The sequence below is a fragment of the Pectinophora gossypiella genome, chromosome 19 (genome assembly GCF_024362695.1).
Source record: "Pectinophora gossypiella chromosome 19, ilPecGoss1.1, whole genome shotgun sequence".
Classification (NCBI taxonomy): domain Eukaryota; kingdom Metazoa; phylum Arthropoda; class Insecta; order Lepidoptera; family Gelechiidae; genus Pectinophora; species Pectinophora gossypiella.
Genome location: NC_065422.1, coordinates 6,202,610 through 6,217,543, shown reverse-complemented (window position 1 = coordinate 6,217,543; position 14,934 = coordinate 6,202,610). Strand labels below are relative to the sequence as shown.

Here is a 14,934-nt window from a genome sequence, read left to right as displayed (position 1 = left end):
AAGTAAAATGTAAGTCAGACATACATTTATCATTTCTATAAAACCCTACAGGGACTTTGGAATATAGCTGTTTTGTTTACCTTATACAATATTTAGGGCGAAGGGAAAAATAAGCTACCGTTACCTTACACAGGACACTATTAAGGTAATAAATTACTGTACATTAGTATTTATATTCATAATTTAGGTTAAAGTTATGACATTTATTGCACTAATAAAGTTATACAAATTACAATATACTTTTATTTCCATTTCATCTGTCGAACCCAGTCATGGAGTAAAATCACTCTTTTTAGATGTAATATTTCATCCACATTAGTCTCATGCGACGACGAAGTAGGCACAAGTTGTGAAATCACATTCAGATCTACCAAACAACAGGTACTTTTTACGTAGATAACATAATATATCGCGATTTATACCCTAGTGTGGACGAACCTACGATCTTAAAATACAAAATACAAAATTAAAATCGTGAAAAGCATAAAACAGATGAACATATTATAGCATAAACAGCCTATATATGTCCCACTGCATGGCAAAGGCCTCCTTTCACTCAAAGGAGGGAATCGCGGATATATATTGTTTATGATACATACTTATTAGTTCAACATATTGGCCCCGATTCCTGCAGACACCTAATTTTACTTTAAGTTATACCTTTCATTTTCTTACCCGCCGAAAAAGAAAGGCATTCTTAGGAAGAATGAGTAAACGAATGAATAACCCGGGCGAATCAAAAAGCTATCTCGCTGGTAAGCAAACCTTTTGACGTGTGCTGTCAACTTAATTCTATCGGGTTATTGACCAATGTAATTTTTATAGGGTTATTTGTTTTAGATGTGTGTTCCATAAATTTTATGCTTGTCGATTACCTGTCCCTTTCCTTTTCTTCGGATGAGAAAATTACAGATATAACTTAAAATAAAATTAGATGGTGTCTACAGGAATTAGCACCATTGCGTATAGATATTTTAGTCTTAATACCCCCTAACAGCCTTCGTGGTCTAGTTATAGCGTTAGGCTCACGATCTGGAGGTCCGGGTTGGATTCCCCATGGGGACATTGTCGAAATCACTTTGTGAGACTGTCCTTTGTTTGGTAAGGACTTTTCAGGCTTGAATCACCTGATTGTCCGAAAAAGTAAGATAATTCCGTGCTTCGGAGGGCACGTGAAGCCGTTGGTCCCGGCTATTAGCCGTAAAAACACCTCCACCAACCCGCAGTGGAGCAGCGTGGTGGAGTATGCTCCATACCCCCTCCGGTTGATTGAGGGGAGGCCTGTGCCCAGCAGTGGGACGTATATAGGCTGTTTATGTACCCCCTAATGAGCATAAATAACGTTACGCCGTTTGCGACAAACCCGTTATTTACGCTCAGCATCGTTATTATCTACTTAAAGAAATTAACCTAAAATAGTGTTAACATTACAAAATGAATCTCACTACAAATGTTAATTTTAAAATCTAAATTCGGTGATCACATTCGTCCTTCATTATTTAAAAAGATATTCAAAAATCTATACACTAAGAATGTGAAATTTAGAGATCAAAGTGTAAGTTTAAGGTAAAAATATTTTACAAAAAGAATTAATGTGATGTGATAGTGGAATAGAATAGAATATTTATAAAAGCTAAAATATACCTAGAGCTTAGCAATTTTCAATAAAAATCAAACAGTCTTTCCAAAATACCTAAATACAAGAAAACACAATAACTACAAATCGTATCTAAGTTGTGCTCTAAAAATATATTATGTTTAATAACTACATAGCCACGTAGGCAATTTGAAAGATGAGCCACAATGTAACTTTGAGTTATTCATATTGTAACATTGTCTTCATCATCATCAGCCGTACGACGCCCACTGCTGGGCATAGGCCTCCTCCAAGGATCTCCACGACGATCGATCCAGCGCATTGCAACATAGCAGCATTGTCTTACTTTTAAGTAATCTATATTCTACAAAAAACGATCGTCATTTATTACCCCCCGTAACACCAAAATATTAATTACATTATCTAAATTATTATATATAAAATATCCTAATTGCCTATGTCAATGCCTGGCACGATCTGTAAGCGTCTTAAAGATTCTTAATGCATGTTTCCCCATACTAAACGCCATTCTTTAATTTAGTTTGTATGTAAAATAGATCATTTTGTGTTATAAGTATTTTCAACAAAGTAATCTGTCTTACAAATAACCTTTTAACTCAAGCGTGCTTGCATTTCATATCACGTTATGGTCATGGCTTCTGATTGGCTAAAATTTTCGTTTTGACTTCTTATTGGCTGCCGAATGTAACTTTATCGAAACTAAGTTTCCGTTTCACTTCTCCTTTGGCATATGAATGATCTAAATTATTTCTTCTCTTTCTTATTACTGGGGCTGATGCGTCTTCGTGATTACTTTTGGGTGTTGTTTCGTTTTCTGTTTGCATTAGCAGTGACTCCTGTTCGTCAGGCTCCTCGATCTTTTTCCCTGGTTTGATGGCGATCCAGTCATCTGGTCCGTCACATCGGAACCATTCGTAGTCGCCTTCGAGTGGCACTTCGTTTTTGAAGTCAAAGTTCCACTTCAGCATTTTCTGGGCGCTGTCAGTAGCCAAGGACTCCTGGAGGACGTTGGCGAAGTTGTCGGTCCTAGCTTCGTCTGCTGACTCGTCGGGGAAGAGACGCCTACAAACTGAGTGGCTTGGTGATATACGATGCATGGCTCTTTGGTTGTGTGAGGTAGTCTGCGGAAGAAAGATAAGAAATGGTTAATAAGATGTAAAACTGTAAGCATTAGTAGTATGGCATGATTTTAAAAACTAAAAGTAGTATACTTTATCGAACATCTAAAATGAGTGACTTGTGATAATGACAATGTATACAAAGGTTTGAGGCCCCTGTATCTAACTGACATAAACGACAAAGAAGGAAATGATCCACCAATTCGCGAAATCGATCAGGCAACTGTACACTGGTCACAATTCACGGTAACCAGTCAGTTGCTATTGTACCGATGGGATGTTTATCAAACAACTCTTGATGGTTTATAAACGTGCGAACGTGAGTTTATGACGTGGTAGAATGACGGGATGACCGCGTGCGATGACGGACGATAGCCGGGAATGTAAACGAACCAGGCTGGTAATGACGAGTGGATGGAAGTTATGATCGGACGCATTAGTTTCGTTCTGAGAAGAGCCAAGTTATTGGTTGATTGAGTATCGACGTAGCCGCTTATTAACTCGATCTGCGCATGTGCTAGACGTTTTATTTATTCAGATGGATAACCAATATTAGTATTTAGCAGCAGCATTTGGAGTCATCAATTTATCTTAACATAAAATCACGACTACATTCTCGATCGAGGTACTTAGAGGTACAATGGTCGCATGATGAACTAAGTACCGGCACGGCTCATATCCATATTATCGAGTTTTCTGATATTTTAAGTGCTATGTTCACTAACATAATGAGCTCTTCCATCACGTTGGTCCTCAAACCTGATGTTCCAGGTTCGGAACTCATACATAACATAAACAGCCTATAAACGTCCCACTGCTGGGCACAGGCCTCCCCTCAATCAACCGGAGGGGGTATGGAGCATACTCCACCACACTGCTCTACTTCGGGTTGGTGGAGGTGTTTTTACGGCTAATAGTCGGGACCAACGGCTTAACGTGCCCTCCGAAGCACAGAATTATCTTACTTTTTCGGGCAATCAGTCAATTCAAGCCTGCAATGTCCTTACCAAACAAAAGACTGTCTCACAAAGCGATTTCCACAATGTCCCCATCGGGAATTGAACCCGGACCTCCGGCCAAACCGTAAGCCCAACGTTCTAACTAGTAGACTATGGCTGTTTATATTCTGTGCTATGGGAGTATTCTTGTTTATTCTACAGCTATGGTCTCGGCGCGTTTGTTAGCTAATAGCAAACGCAAGTCAATTAGCAGATGCGCGCGAGTGGCCTGAATAACGGTAGCCCTTAATCCCGGTGTTAATTGGCAACACTGTTGATGGAACAAAGACCGCTTTAAGCGTCCTGAGTTTAGATACACTGTCTCTGTTTTACAGACAATTGTGTTGAAACATAAAACTGTTCTCATATAGCCATCTCTTCATTTAATTTTATGAATGGACTAACCTACATCTAATACTTCCTCAAAGTCAATGTTACAAAAACCATAAAACTACAACTTTATATACAAATTACACTAAAATTTACTGCGCAAACCACAGCCGCAACCCCAATACTTACTTGTAAAAGTTCATCATCATCATCAGCCCATTAACGTCCCCACTGCTGAGGCACGGGCCTTCCCTATGGATGGATAGGGAGATCAGGCCTGAAACCATCACGCGGGCCCAGTGCGGATTGATGGTTATTAACGACTGCTAATGCAGCCGGAACCAACGGCTTAACGTTGCTCGAGCTCGAGATGTAAACTCTAATTTTTTTTGTGGTCACCCATCCTATGACCGGCCTTTGCGAAAGTTGCTTAACTTCGACATTCGCAGACCGAGCGCATTAACCGGTGCGCCACCGAGCTCCTCAAAAGTTCATACTACTGTCTAAGTACTGTAAACTTACATAATTATAGTTCTAAAAAAAAACTATTTGGTATCAAGACAAACATCCCACACCCGCGTATTTCAAAGGAATCAATGTGAACATTTTATTCAACAATTATCTTTATATCATTCATTACAAAGGTGTTTTTTTACTTTTTCTTGATAAACGATTTGATTCATGGCTCATTATAGTGGAATCTTTCTCACTGTTTGAAATTCTGAAAACCTATCAACATGTAACACTGATTGCTTGATAATTATGACTTGAGTAACTAACTAGCTATGGATCAGTTGGACGTGCAGTAATCGGCTATCGATTGTGAGAGCAAGGGTGGATGCCATCTTTAATCATAGATAATATAAAAGCGCCTATTACGCTACCCTGTCAATCGGGCCCGACACGACTCGCGGCATCGGGTGTAGGTGTAAAATGTATGGCGAAATCTTGACCCCGCTCACAGATGAGCTGTGTTCCTACTTTGGGAACTTTCCCGGTAGTGAAAGACTCAAAACTTATGTAAAAAGACCTTTATTACCTAACTTTTAAGCAGATAACAGCCCCGATTCCTGTAAACACCATATAATTTTATTTAAAGTTATACCTGTCATTATCTTATCCGCCGAAAAGGAAAGGGATGGGTAATCGACAGGCATAAAATTTATGGATAACACGTCAATTTTAGGCACAAATCAAGTATAAATAATACCTATACGTGTTTAAATCTGGGTGTTAAGGACTAAGCTTGTTTTAGATAAGATATAATATTATATAAGATACAATATTATGGAATCAGATTGTTGTAAGGGTGGTATTAATAAACTAATCTCAGCTGAGACTGCCCTCAAGATCAAGAGCTGTCACATTGACATGATCTTGAGTCAGTCTCGAAGCTGGGATTAGTTTATTAATACCACCCCAAGTGTCCGTGGTGTGGTATTATGTAGCCGAGACGGTTCTCAATAAGTACTTATTTAAAATTCAGAAAACCCATCTACAGGTGGTAATTATTATCTTGTAATAGCAGTGTTATACTATGTTAAAGAATAGCATATAAACACTTCCGAAGTTTTTACTGTATTTCAGAAGTGATGGACGTTGTAATTATAGTGCTTAAGTACCATCTATACTTTTAACAAAGGCTAGATTTTCCATTTGATTTGTTATGGGGTTCTTAACTTTGTTGAAGTGTTATTTTCTACAGGTACTTACTTACGTCCATTATTACAAAAAAGCTTTTGTTTAAAAAAAAAAGATAAGTAAATAGATGCTGACGGAGCTGCACGGATCCATCGCAAAAAATGGATGAAAGAAAGGACATAATAGGACATTTATTTATTTATTATTTATTTATTTACTTTTAGGAAGATTAACACCTGAATAGTACAGTAAATAAAATCATAATATGCCTAACAATTGATAAACTTTTGACGGTGATTAAATGAGTCACACAATATCATGTTTGTTGTCTATGTTTGGAAACTATGACAGTTATACCTAAAAATAGCAAATAAACGCAATTAAACTTTAACCTAAAAATCTATATCTAGTGCAGTGCTATTTTCGTCTAGACTAATTCTAGTCCGACCCCAATTAGGAAGTTATATTTACACTCAACGCACAATAGTAATTGTAATATTTATAGACACAGAATATAATACTAAAATATCTTCCCAGACATCTTGTAGAAGCTCTAAATTGCAGATTATTTGTAATTATAAAAATGATTTATTTTATGGGTGAATTTTCGCCACCGAAATTAAGTACCGTAATTTCGGTGGCGCAATTATATATTGAACAGTAAACCGACGGTAAATGCGCATTAAGTTTTATTTTTTTATCGTCTTGTCTGTAAGGCTCTTATTTGTCGTTACAAAGTTTAAGACATTAGACCTGATCGTGTTGGGAGCTTAGGATTTGTAGCCAACTCATTAGAAATACTTTTAAAAAATGCACCACCGAAATTACGGGTGAACATTATACATGACTTAAATGTGTGTACGTTTTCCGGGTTTCAACCGGAAGTGTTTGTATTTTGTAGTAAGTATAGAAGGAACACAAAAGGCTTTGACAAAACAATACATCTATAAAAACAATAAAGTTACTTATGTAGCTACTACGCGACAACGTTTACCTACAAATATTACTAAATAATAAGTAAACACCTATTATCAATGACAACTGACAAGTCGTCCTAGAAACAGACTCCTGCGACCTAGAGAATCTACAATGCGATTAGATTCTGCGCCCGCGCATAAAACGCAAGTCACACGATTATTGTTGTGGCGAGCTAAAATTAGAAGTCGTCTTAAGTATTGTTTAGTAGTGTGCTATTTTATATCACATAATTTATATAGTACGGATTAGTACTGTTGCGTTTGGTTTGATCATACATCTCGCCTTATTATTTTATTTATTTATACCTATATCTATCTGGAGATATAATACATCGCCAAGTGCGAAAGAGACGAAATATATCACTCTAATCATATTATACTAACAGGGAGTGGAATTCTCTGCCGTCTTCTGTATTTCCGAATGCATATAACCCGGGTGCTTTCAAGGCCAGAGTGAACAGGCACCTTCTGGGCGAGCTCCATCTTAGGCCTTGTCAATATCTTCGGGCAAGTCCAAGAGCAAACCCATCAAAGGTAAAAAAAATAGGTTATTTGTTTTTATAACACTCACCCGTGCTTAGCGAAACTCACGAAGAGAAATATCGAAAAAAATCTGACTCGGACAGGACTTGAACCCGCACCTACCGGGCCCCTTCTATCCTATGCGAAATTCTTCGATCATTATTAAAACGACACCGGCGCTATCTGTCCAGAATATTGAGTACTAATATTTCTTAGAGTCCCGTCCGAGTCAGATTTTTTCCCGATTTTTTTCTTTGAGCTCTGCCTGCTCTGCCTACCCCTTCAGGGATACAGGCGTGATGCTATGTAATGTTATGCCCACGTTGCCCACCTAGTAAGACTCACAGACGTGAGTCAATGTGTGTAAATACATAACGAGTAATTTCTATTCCAAAAGCATCCAAATCACAATGTTTCCAACACGTCAAGCAGCCGCTGTGATTACCATAAGCACACATATAACAAGGGATACGCGGTACAACATTGTTGTGTCGGTGTTGTGTGAATGGTTCCTGGCTTCCGAAGGCACGTTAAGCCTTTTCCCGGTTCCTATAGTTACATAATGTGTGAAATGGGTTTTCGGAAGTATGTGACGAACCTAACCTAACCTGTAATTGGGCTGGTTTTCCTTTCCAGTTGGAAGGTCAGACTGGCAGTTGCTTCTGTAAAAAATCGGACCTGTCAATACTTCAGGTTAGGTAAGCGGATTCAGAGAAAAACGGGATAATGCTAGGGAGATAAATAGATACACTGTACTACGTTGAACGATGCTACCATAGCATTTGCCGCAGATGGCATTAACTACTTGGCCGTCCAAATGGGGGGCGCTGAAGGCTCTCACCCGGTACAACGTTTAAGACAACAGGCCTGAGGGTGCCCAGTTGGGCGCGAACCTCGGCTCAGGGCGCCGTGGCACGTAACACCGTAGTGGTGCGTTTTGTACTTTCAATGGGAGATTTATGTACAGCGTGTACGGAACTCAGAAAGGTAAAATCACTTCGTTCTCAAGAAAGGCTTATTCCTAAAAATAAAACTTTTTTTTTTAATTTCGAATCCGGAGAAAAGAAACAAAATCATAACAGAAAGCTCGGTGAGGTGTGTCTGCTTAGTTCATCTTGCTATGGATTACCTCCGACTACCCGAAATGAGATATAGTCTAGCTTACGTTATGTATTGTATTAGAAATACTTAATAACGTTTAAAGTAAAACCAGAATAAGCCTGTGGCGCACGCGCATCCATAATGCATGAAGGGCGCGGGCGCCGCACGCAGTAAAAGGGTCTGCGTTATCATACTATCACACATCTTCACGCACAGACACACCCACCTTACACCGATGTGTGTTAAGATTTCCAACACGATTCCAGTAATGGTTGAAGATTGTTATTTGAAGACATAAGTACTTTTTTCTTTTCTTCTTTCGTAATTATAATAGATATCTTTTTAAGGCAACATAACATAAAACATAGGTAACATAACCAGCCTATATACGTCTCACTGCTGGGCACAGGCCTCTCCTCAATCAACCGGAGGGGGTATGGAGCATACTCCACCACGCTGCTCCAATGGCCGGGACCAACGGCTTAACGTGCCCTCCGAAGCACGGAATCATCTTACTTTTTCAGACAATCAGGTGATTCAAGCCTGAAAAGTCCTTACCAAACAAAGGACAGTCTCACAAAGTGATTTCGACAATGTCCCCATCGGGAATCGAACCCGGACCTCCAGATCGTGAGCCTAACGCTCTAACCACTAGACCATGGAGGCTGTTTATGACAAAAGATAGGTAAAAGGGATAATAAAAGATCTAGTACGTTATTTTTGCTATATATGGCAGTTTTACATGACGTGTTGTATATCAGATTAAATCAGATATACAGGGTGCCCCAAAAGTTGATGTTAAAAACGAAAAACTAGATACAGGAGGCTCATTGTCTACCAGAAGCACCTCATATGTATGTTCAGTAATTATTTACGGTTTAGGAGATAAAATATGATCTATTTTGTACATTTATCAAGATTTTCTACCTAAGTACTTTACTTCGGAAATCATTATTTTGTCGCCTTCTCTTTCTTAGTAAATCTTTTATTTTATTTAGATAAATGGACCACTCGTTAAAAAAAAATAAAACAGACAAATCAAAGTTAAATTAAAGTTGTTAGAAATCAAAGTGTAAATTTAAACAAATACGAGTAGTTACAATATAAGCTTATGACTATATCTCAAATGGGGTAGTGAGAGGTGCATCAATCGCAATATGAATTAGGGTACAACGCAAAACTCAAATATAAACCGCAAAAATGCTGTGTAAAGTGAGTGCAGTGCAATTTTAGCAATTCGCCCTTGTTGGACAAGTTACCAGACAACCAGCCAGAGAAACAACAAGCGACCTAAAACTTGAAATTCTAAGGTAACGTGCGCCTCCACCTACTTAAATCATAACGTGAATCGTCCCTTTGCTGCAGCATACGCAGTGATATGATTGCGTGCGAGGTTAAAATAAATAATTCATTAAAATGAGATGGAAGATATTGCCATGGGGCTATTACTCTCTTATGAAAATTACATTTTTAAAGTAACTACAAGTAGCCGGCAATTAAATATGAAGAAATATACATATAAATGTTGTGAAATGAACTCAAATGAGTCTTAATGTTGGTATTATGGCGTGATAAAAGCTTGGAAGAGCGTCGAAAAGATTGAAGCATACCTAATGATCTTCTAATAATGATTCCGGTTCGAACGAGTTATAAATTTATCTCAAGTACAGTTTTCACTAACACAGTTGGCGCGACCATAATAGACTGCGATACGACTAAACCCATCACGTTGGTCTAACCGAAAGCTAGGTGAGGTGTGGGTACTTAGTTGATCTCAGCTTGCCCCAATTGGGATACAGTCGTGGGCTTATGTTATGTGCGTATGATTCTAATTCTTATGGTTACACGAACAGGAGTCTTTTACTCAGTCTTTTCTGTCTGTCTCACTCCGACCTTTTATGAACGGGATAACTTTGCTAAGAAAACGAAGTGTATTAAATTTGTTCTACCAAACGTAAAGAAAGTAAATAATAACATTAAAATTAACGACGAGAAACTAGATTTTGTTGAACACACAGTTTTCTTAGGAATTACTGTAGATTCAAAACTTCAATGGGGCCCACATATTGTATCACTAGCGGGCAAGCTAAGTTCAGCAGCATATGCCGTCAGAAGGATCCGACAACTCACAGATGTACCCACTGCTAGACTTGTCTACTTCAGCTACTTCCACAGCATAATGTCTTACGGTATTTTGCTGTGGGGTCGAGCCGCTGATGTAGAAACTATTTTCATCATTCAAAAAAGAGCAGTTCGCGCTATTTATAAGCTGCGTTGTCGGGACTCTTTGAGGGAGCTGTTTAAAGAAATAAAGATACTGACGGTCGCAAGTCAATATATATATGAAAACATTATGTATGTACGTAAAAACTTATCTCTCCTTCCGAGAAACTGTGAAAGGCATACTTACAATACAAGAAATAAACATAAAATTGCTATTCAAAATTCTAGATTAAGTAAATTAAATTCATCTTTTTTGGGGTTATGTATACGTTTTTACAATAAAATACCAGATAATATTTTAAATTTGTCAGAAAATAAATTTAAAGCTCACGTGAAGCTTACTTTATGTAAAAAAGCTTATTATAAGATTAATGACTACCTAAATGATAAAAATGTCTGGTATTGAATGTGTTCCTCTAGTTATTAAATAACTTGTAATGTATATCCTCATTGGTTTTTAAAAGATGTGTTGCTGTTGCAGTTTCTTGTCATTTCTTCTCCTCAGCCATAACACCTTGCGAAATGACGTAAATTCAAAAATGTTACATTGACCTTCAACAAGTTTATCCATGATAATTACGTTGAATAAATGATTCTGATTTCTGATTTCTGATTTCTTTGGTTTTTGGTTTTTTTGCTTCTATACTGTTCTGGGAGCAAATAAAAAACATAGAACACGTTCAGCTGCTTGTCTTCCCGAGCATGTGGTAAAAACCGACAGAGGGAGTGTGTCCTCTAACATGATGGACTAATGTTATGGGCGATAGGCTGATCCCTTATCACCATAAGCTTCATCATATCCAGCTTACGACATCGTATCAACAGTATCTGCAAGTTGTCTTTGATTACTTGTGGCTCTGCCCAATCCCTTAGGAATTACGGGTGTGAGTTTATGTATGTATGTATAATTTTGGTATTTACTGTTCTCTCTGATCTGCGTGCCCAGAAGACTATAGGTAGGTTACGATTTGCACCGTGCGAGCCGGCTCGAGTAGTTAGCGAATGAATTAATCTTCTTGAGACTTGTGGCTCTGCTCAACCCGATAGCTACTGGAGGCGTGAAGTGTCTGCCTGCCAGTATGACGAAGGACAAACCTGACATAAACGGTCACAGTCTACCAGCAGTGTAGGGCGAATGTCCATAAACTCGCCGCCCGAGTAAAATACATCCGTTAATGTAGGTAATACTTTTACTTTCTAGTCCAGGATGAAAGTTATTAAACTTCGTTATGGCGCGTTGTTTTAATCTGTAAGATTTAACGACTCTTTTCACTTTATAATTCGCTCTAATAACTCAGTGTGGCAGTGTCTTCACTGTAATAGTGGACTAAATGCGAACGATTATGTTTTTTGCACTACCTACTTATCGGGTCAAAAATAAAAAGGTGTTTCACTGGGTACAGTTTTACAGGCATTTTTTGTTTCTTTTTAAATTTTGACGTGACTTATTGTAGATTTGCCGCAGATTGTAGAGAGCGCTGAAGGCTCTCACCCGGTACAACGTTTAAGACAACAGGCCTGAGGGCGCCCAGTAGGGCGCGAACCTCGGCTCAGGGTGTCTCTCTCGTATTATGACAATAGCATAAAATAAATGGCCTATATACGTCCCATTGCTTGGCACAGGCCTCCCCACAATCAACCGAAGGGGGTATGGAGTATACTCCACCACGCTGCTTCAGTGCGGGTTGGTGGAGGTGTTGGGCTAGTAACCCGGGACCAACGGCTTAAAGTGCCTTCAGAAGCACGGAATTATGTTACTTTTTCGGACAATCAGGTGATTCAGCCTGCAATGCCTTAGCCAAACAAAGGACAGTCTCACACAAGTGTTTTCAACAATGTCCTCACAGGGAATCAAACCTGTCTCGAGATCGTGAGCTTAACGCTCTAACTAGGTACCACACCATAGAGCCTGTTCAGATTATGCTCATAGACACTCATTTTATTCCGTGAAATGAGAATGGTGCGACAAATGGAAAGAGGAAGGGCGGCATGGGCATGGGGATGCCCAGCAGTGGGATTAGATTAGATAAAATACCTTAAGAAAAAATACAGAATGTTTTAAATTTAAAATAAGAAAGAAAGTTAAAATATGAAATGAGAAAATTAAAAAGAGAAAATATATTTAGTATAGTGTGATAAGGGAGATTTCCCCTATAAACCCCAGACATCTAAAAGCTAGATTACAGTCTAAGCCTTAAACAGTGAAACATAATGTAAAGTACTTAATACACCGTCCAACACAGCAAAATTCAATCACCCGGGACTTTATCACCATACCGAACGTCACACGGAAGCGGGAATGCGTTCTAAATTTAAACGGGGGAGCGCAGAAGCGTGCCCTAATTGTAGCGCACGCGCAGCGCGGATGCAAAATGGCGGCTCAACGAATCACTTCCGTCGGGAAGCCGGCAAGTGCATCCGATACGTTGATCTTCCGTTGTCACCTGAGGTAGTGGTTTTTTTTTTACTATTTTAGGTTTTAAATTACAAAGCGACTAAGCTAAGTCGATGTCGGAAGTTCCTTTCCGATATGCAGTGACGTTTGAGATCATGTTTGTGACGTTTGAGGATGAGTGACCGCAGATTCCCGGACGCAAAAACTATTATTTTCATTGTCTTTTGATTAACACAGTACAGTCATGAGCAATATCATGTACCCACTTTAGAACCCTGTCGCACTATCATATTTGTCATTTAATGAGACTTACGGTTTAATTTGTCAAAAAAGATAATGTGACATGGTTTCAAAGTGTGTATATTATTACGTCGACTCAATAATAACCCTGACCTTAGGGTTGGTGAGGTTGGTAATCCACCTCACAACCGACACGATAGAAGAGAAAAAGATAGTGTATAAATTAATGTTGTAAATGTATTATGTGTGTCGTAGATTTTACCTAAAGAAACTTTTTTATTTTTTTACAACAATATTATTTTTTAATTTACGTACTAAGTTTGTGTCTTGTGCATTTGATATAAATAAAGAGCACCCTCCTACAGTTTTCGCCGACAGTTATTTTGATCCTTACCACCTCATTAGTTCAGAAATCACACAAATATAAATCTTTGTACAAACAAACCAATCGGCAAACAGATGAGCTCACATTATCCTCTAACCAGACACTGAATGCCAAAGAGTTAACCCGTTGTGCCGAAGTTTTTCTTGCAGTTTCTTTTTCCCGGCTGTACAGGTTATGAGAAACTACAGTAGTTTTAGGCGGATGCGACGTTCGTTATGTAAAAATTACGATTCAAAGTGTTTAAACTATGTTACCTACTGAAAAAGACATTTTTGAATTTGAATTTGAGTGCTTGTCATAGGACAGACTTCTTTTCACCTAGTATTTATGATTAAGTGACGTAATGATTCACTCACTGATTACCAATAAATGCCTACTCATTTATCTACTTGTCTTTATGTTCTGATTGTGTGTGCACACACAATATAAACTGTTAAATAAAAATGCATTCTGAAAAGGTCTAAAGACCAGTCAGTCGATGTCAGCGGACGTGTGGGGGACGTATTTTGAAAATAACTTCAGGTCACATGCGGCGCCGCATGCGCCAGCGCATCGTAAACTTGCAGCGGACTCACCACTGCTGATGCGCTCTTCATACATTCACTTTAAGAATATATGGTCGTAAGACCGAATGTTCTTTTAAAATCCAAAACCCATTGTTTAACTATTGTGTCTGGAAATCTCGGCGTTAAGAGGATATACCTCTATAATCTTCTGCTTCTGTCTTCTAGCGTATAACGTTTTAGTTATGTGATCGTTCATACTTAAACGTGCCGAAGTCTAACTTTTCATTCTACTTTGTCTATTCCAATTTATTTTTGACATGTCTTATTCTAGGTTCGACTCCAACGGCGTTAACTGCTTGGTTGGAAGTCCCTTCAGTAAGTACTTATTCCGTTACATGAGCGACCATCACACTTATTTATTCATCATTAATTTATGAGCGCCACACACAGCCTCTGTTGGGCTCACGATCTGGAGGTCCGGGTTCGATTCCCAATGGGGACATTGTCGAAATCACTTTGTGAGACTGTCCTTTGTTTGGTAAGGACTTTTCAGGCGTGAATCACCTGATTGTCCGAAAAAGATGATTCCGTGCTTCGGAGGGCACGCTAAGCCGTTGGTCCCGGCTATTAGCCGTAAAAACACCTCCTCCAACCCGCATTGGAGCAGCGTGGTGGAGTATGCTCCATACCCCCTCCGGTTGATTGAGGGAAGGCCTGTGCCCAGCAGTGGGACGTATATAGGCTGTTTATGTTATGTTATGTAATTTATGAGCCACGCTCATGTCGGTGTAGCATTCTACATTCTTGTCTATCCAAGGGCAATTCTTTGACTTTGTTATACGACACGACGATTTGATCCATTTTAGCTCTTCTTAGTATT

General features: G+C 38.8%; 1 protein-coding gene across 2 annotated transcripts in view; it reads right to left on the bottom strand.

Annotated features, from left to right (window-relative positions):
* Positions 1 to 258: 258 nt before the first annotated feature.
* LOC126375587 (uncharacterized) overlaps positions 259 to 14,934 on the bottom strand; it is a 36,768-nt gene continuing 22,092 nt past the window's right edge. For both annotated transcript variants that reach the window (XM_050022588.1, XM_050022589.1), the window contains exon 2: positions 259 to 2,739. In XM_050022588.1, the coding sequence (XP_049878545.1) occupies positions 2,287 to 2,739 (453 nt within the window). In that variant the 3' untranslated portion in view covers positions 259 to 2,286. The remainder of the gene's footprint in view (positions 2,740 to 14,934) is intronic.